Source organism: Olea europaea, chromosome 1 (genome assembly GCF_002742605.1).
Source record: "Olea europaea var. sylvestris chromosome 1, O_europaea_v1, whole genome shotgun sequence".
NCBI classification, from domain to species: Eukaryota; Viridiplantae; Streptophyta; class Magnoliopsida; order Lamiales; family Oleaceae; genus Olea; species Olea europaea.
In genome coordinates, this window is record NC_036237.1 from 30,642,961 (window position 1) to 30,648,960 (window position 6,000).

Sequence of the window (6,000 nt, forward strand, 5' to 3'; positions counted from 1 at the left end):
AGTTAAAAATATAAATTTTAGGAATTAAAATTTTGTTTTATTTAAGTCAAAGTTAATGATTAATTTTAATCACATATGTCATGGAATATACAATTTTTCAACAACACATTTTATTAATTTTTATCAAAATTTACTAAATATTTAATTTTAATCTCCATCAAACAAGAGTTTAATATGTTTTGTTTGAAAAACTCGAAGGAATTTGCCTTTTCTAATATGTCTCGAGCTTTGTTTCTCGTTCATATTTTAATTTTGATTTGTTTATCTCGATATGTTTTGGTTCCATGAGGAGATTACTAATTTAAAAATTAAGCCCCTATTTATCTATTATTATACAATTTATTTTTTTTCTAAACTTCATTTTTAACCACATGTTTTCACAATAAAATATTTTACATATAAATTCAGAAAACTTTCACAACTTTTGAACCAAACATTCTTAAAAAAAATCACTATTCCAAATGTATTTTTCCAAAAGAAATTCTTTTTAAAGGGCATCAAACGAGTGATAAATTCGTAAATTATAAAATGTAGACTCGTGGAAGAATAAGAACCTACTTGGTAGGGCTTTTGAAAAGTTAAGGTAATTTTGATATTAATTAGTTATTTTTTAACACAGTCATACATGCGTGCCGCGTAAGACGACTGCGATAGTAAATAACATTATTTTTACACGATTATAATAAAACAATTTTTCCCTTTTCAAAGATTTGAGATTTAAGTCACTATCAGTGTAATAGATTGAGGGACAATAGTTGAACTTTTCCATTCCATTTGACCGAAATGTTTCAATTTTTAGCCTTGATTACCTATCACTCTCTCCCCTATGCCCCTTCTCTTTCCCTCTCTCATATATTCATCCGTCTCCAGAACTAAATCCAATTCTCCATTTCCATAAAACAAAAATTCAATCCTAAATTGAACACCGAGCGATTTCTCTATCGATCGATCTGTTACAGGTGAAAGGCCCCACTCTAATCCCTTTTCTGTTTGATCTATTGTTGGTGGTCAGGGATATCTATTTTTTAAATTTATCTTTTTAAGTTTATTTTTGGTTCGGGGATTTAAGGTTTGAGATGGGCATTAATTTGTTGTAATTTTAATTCTTGATTAATCTTTCTGTGGATTTCTTGGTTTAGTTGAATTTTGAATGGCCATTTCTGTTTCTTGATCTGCCTGTGGATTTCCACTTGATGTTTATACAAATGAATATACTAATTTGACGTTTACCAGGATTTTTTTTGTGCTTTTGATTTCGTGTGATAATCTGTTACGTGCCTTTATGTGAATATACTAGCCCTTTTTTCCTTGGGGCAAAGATATTAACTTAGATGGGAATGTTGTGTTGTATTCCGAGAATTTTAGTTTAGGAATTTTATGTTGCCAATATTGGGACTGGATTTCCTGTGGAATTAATTTAATTTAGATTAGCAGCATCAAGAAGGGCATTTTCTTTCTCTTTTTCTTGAGTCAAGAGTTTGGATGTTAGTATTACAATGAATTAATGTTTTGTGAATAAATAATTGAACTTAGACGAAAGAAATTGGTACTTGGGAAAATGATTTATAGTTAATGATTTTAAATGAAGTGAGGAAGGAGCGCAAGGCTAAAAGTTGAAAGAAGCGAATCGGTGACCATAAGACGAAGGAGGTAACAAACTGGTAGATGTATTAGATGTTTACTTTGGTCTTCCTAATTATGATATGTCATTTTTGGTGAATGAATCTGCTGAGGGAAAATTACAAATGACGTGGATTTTGTGTTATCTATGGTAAACATAGATTTTGTCTTTTTCTAGATAATTAAATTCCGTTGAATTTAATAGGTCCAAAAATGATCTAATGCCCACCGTGGGCCACTGTGGGCGTGGCAGCATCCTGTGTTGCCATGTCCAAGGTGGGCATTATAACCCATGCCCACCATGGGCATTAGATCAAAGCCGGTTAATAGGTCATAAACTTCACAGTAATGGAGAACTTTGTATTAATTATGACAAAAGATTTTATTCACGTATGCACTATTAGGGCACAAAAGTTTCTTGGAACCCTGACAGGACTGTGGAAGATCAAAAAATTTGTCATGGATTTTGTGATCATTGTAGATGGGTATGAATTGGGAAGTAATTGAGATGCTATGACATTTTTTGGCAATCGACGACATCTTAGGTTTATACGATTATGTTTATCTATTGGGTTCTTAGTAGTGCATTTACGGGTATTATCCATTTAATCAATAATTTATAGGTCTTGGGCTCCATTATAAGTCCTGCTTAGAATTGTTTTCATATTATTTCATGTCATTATGAAATTTACCTCAAAAGAAAGTCATCTGCTGTCCTATTACTTTTCCTTTCCTTATTGCCTCTGTGATCAATCCCGGCCTCCCAGATCGGCTGTTTTCTTCTTTTGTGTTTAAAGTGATGGCATAAGAATAGATAATGAGACGTTTTTTGGTAGAAAGCGCCTTAGTTATTTGAGACTTAAATGGCAATATTCTCCATTCTTGTCAATGAATGAGTTCTATTCTTTTGCAAATGTTAATTTGGTGGTTTAAATTTCTAAATTTGTCTCCTAGCAAATGTCATCTACCAAACTTTGCTTTATAGGCATCAACATACACCCACTCCTGATCAAATGGGATAGGACGCCACTTAGAATTAATTCGTTCCACTTGAAGAAATTATGAAAGAGATAATCTTTTTTTCTGGAGATATATGTCCATGTGTGTATCCAGGACATGTTTTTTGCCTGGAGTACTATAATCGAAAAGGTCGAATAAAGGCATTTCAATTATGCATCACTGCATACACTGATTTTTTATTTGGTGTGATTGCTCTGTTCCCCACTCCCACCAACTTCCTCATCCTGTCATTTTCCTCTCTATCCCCCTACCTGACCCATATATAATATATTCATCATCAGACGCAAAATATGACCTCATTGTTTGTTCTTTGTTTTGGTATGGACATTGTTGCCATAAAAGATGCTTCCAGTAGCAGTTGTGGAAATATTGCAGTTTCTTATCTTTTTTTTCTATTTTCGTTAATAATGGGGTTTTCTGTAGTATATAACAGTAAGTTAATGGAATAGACAAGTATTACTATCAGTACATCTGTGCTTGGTTTACTTTTGCTGGCATTTATTTGTATCCAATGGATATCTTAGCCACTGGTGTTGCATTTATTAGCAGCTCAACCAGAGGATATGTCTCCAGCATCCAGATCCAAGTCCAAAGACAGAAAGTCTGTTAAGGAACCTCTGAAGGGTTCTTTGAAGACTTCTGGTCATGCTAATGTCACTGTTGGGGCTCCAGCAAGTGGATACAATCCTGTTTTGGGAACATTCCATACATTTGATACAGCACCGCTTTCCTCATTTGGTCCACTTCATGTGAATGGTCGCTATGGAAACATAGACGAGACAGATGATCAAAGTGGGATCTCATTTGGGACTGGCGTTGAGTATGATTCTGTTTCCAATAATGGTAGCTGGTCTGGTGAATCAGAAGACCATAAAGAGAATCCATCTCATCATCCGCTGCGTCAAGAGTCGGTGCCTGGAGCTGACAATGACAAACGAGAAAAAATCCGTCAACAGAACGAGAGAAAACATCAGCGACAAAAAGAGAGGCGAGCTCAAGAACTACATGAGCGATGTAGTGGCTATCTTATGTCGAGGAAGCTAGAAGCTCTTTCACAACAACTTGTGTCTATGGGTTTCTCTCAGGAAAGGGCAACAATGGCTCTTATTCTGAATGAAGGCAGAGTAGAGGAATCAGTTGCATGGCTTTTTGAAGGAGGTGAAGAAGACAAGCAGAGGGAACGGAATCTTGACTGTGGGGCTAATTTGAAAATAGACATATTGGAAGAGCTTGCTCGTATTGCAGACATGGAAATTAGGTACAAGACCTCCAAGCAAGAGGTTGAAAGAATTGTGGTCACCTGTGAGGGTGATCTTGAGAAGGCAGAAGAAACATTGAAGGCACAGAAGCAGGAGCCCCCTTCTACCCCTCCAAAGTCAGAAGAAACAGTTTATCCTCCTACTGTAGTCAATGGCAAACCACCATTGGCTATTAGTCAGAATGCAATGAGGCCACTAGCAAAATCTAATATACTTAATACTGTACAACTGAAAAGGGATGATAAAGATTTAAATGACACCAAAGTTCCAGTTGCCGCTGTTTCGTTGGTGGACCCTGGAAGCAAAAGTATGCAGATATCTAAGAAAATACAACCAAAAATGGATTGCGCCAAATTGCAACAGATTGCCATGCCAACAGAGAAGAGGTGGCCAAAAGCAGGATCAAATCCTCCAGTTTCCCAGTCGTTAGCACCACCTTTGCAGGCTTCAGCTCCAGCAACCAAGACAGAAGCATGCTGTGTGGCTGCTGGAAATGTTTTGAAGAACCTGCAGTCTGGATCAATGAGAGAACCAGTCATGGTGATGCAGCATCCCCAATCCGTCAATGGAAAGCAGGTTCCTACTTCAAGTGCTAGATTGTCTACTTCTGGGACAGCTATGGATTGGTATAATGGCGTGGAAACTGTGAAGTCCAAAGGGTTAGTGCTACCTGTTCCAGGCACGAGAAGCCTGAACCCCAATGACATGAGCTCAAATCTATTGTACAATAACCAACTAAATTATCTACCCCGTCAGCAATTTTTGTCAAGCAGTGGATCAGTGGAATCTCAAGGAACTAAACAGGGAAATGGTTTGTGGAGTATATCAGCTACATCTCCATCACTGGCCCCAGCGTCTTCCCTTGGACTGTTCTCTGGACTTGGCACCAATGGCTCGTCTAGTTCTTCATACCTGGTAGACTGGAAAACAGGCAGCTCAACCTTGCAGTTAGATTACACCAACATAGACTGGAGTTTGGATAGGGCGTCGTCTATGTCTAGGCCTGGAGGGTTCTGGCCTAGTGAGAATGCCTTTAGGGGAAACAGTACACGTGCTTATGATTTGATTACTTCTGGTCAAGGCATCAAGACTGCTATAAGACCCGTTCTGTCCAATGGAAATAGTGATTTTATTCCTGGGTTACAGGACACGGTAGCTTCTTCCCAAACGACTGCTGGTGGCTCTCGAGAATGGACTTCTCCTTTTGAAGAGAGAGACATTTTCAGTTTACCCAGACATTATGTTTCCTCTCCTTCTCAGTGAGATGAGTAGAGGACTAGAGAGAATAAAGAAAAAAAGACCAGATAAATATGCTTGGATTTCGTGTTGGTTGGATAATCTGATACTTTTTACTGTTGATATGTTTTATGGACAACCTTAGTAGAAAGTAAATGACTCTTTGTTCTTTCTTTAGTTATTTAGGGTTTGTTCGGTAGTGATTATGAGAATTGATTATATGACCATTAAAAAAAAAAGTTAATCTCATTTGTCAGGGAAAAAGTAAAAAATGAGAGCTCAAATGGTGGAATAACAATAAAAAATAATAAAAAAGATTGATTTTTTGGGATAAAAAATTGCTACCAAACAAGGGCGTAATCATTTTGCAGTCATCATTCCCAAAGCAGTCTTCTCTCTATACGGAATAGGTAATGCCATTGGACATAAAATCATTTAGATCTCCGAATAGATCTAACCGAATGAACCAGAAAATAGTTCAACTAGCCAATTCTTATTGAATTGACAACATCCCATAGTTTGTTGTTAAATAGGAAATCTTCATCATCCTAACCAATTCAGAGAGTATATTGACAGGGGTATAACCGAATCAATATGAAAGCTATGAATTTCAACTAAATTATAAATTAGAAATGTTGGTGCTCACTAAAAATGCACTAAAATTTCAACCGAGTTGCCCCAATTTCCACACAGACTACCATATCAGCTTGTCATTAGCAATTAACAACCACTCGAGACTTCACAGATAGTTTTACTAACAGAAATAAATAAAATAATAATGTTATTCATCATGAATACTATTGACAGTCGCCCTGCGTGATATATATACATGACAGCATATGTCACGTAGGGCGATTATCGGTAG

The 6,000-nt window shown here is 36.6% G+C and overlaps 1 protein-coding gene across 2 annotated transcripts; it reads left to right on the plus strand.

Annotated features, from left to right (window-relative positions):
- Positions 1-766: 766 nt before the first annotated feature.
- LOC111400759 lies at positions 767-5,304 on the plus strand. 2 transcript variants are annotated; one of them, XM_023028157.1, is made up of 2 exons: positions 767-959; positions 3,187-5,304. In XM_023028157.1, exon 2 carries the CDS (start codon positions 3,204-3,206, stop codon positions 5,160-5,162), a length of 1,959 nt encoding a protein of 652 aa, XP_022883925.1. In that variant the 5' UTR covers positions 767-959; positions 3,187-3,203; the 3' UTR covers positions 5,163-5,304. The 2 variants fall into 2 exon arrangements, with proteins under 2 accessions (XP_022883925.1, XP_022883916.1); XM_023028148.1 differs by having other exon boundaries at positions 3,190-5,304.
- Positions 5,305-6,000: the final 696 nt, after the last annotated feature.

What these genes read in the sequence shown, in the direction of transcription:
- LOC111400759 (XM_023028157.1), top strand. Translation starts at nt 3,204, where the DNA reads ATGTCTCCAGCATCCAGATCCAAGTCCAAAGACAGAAAGTCTGTTAAG.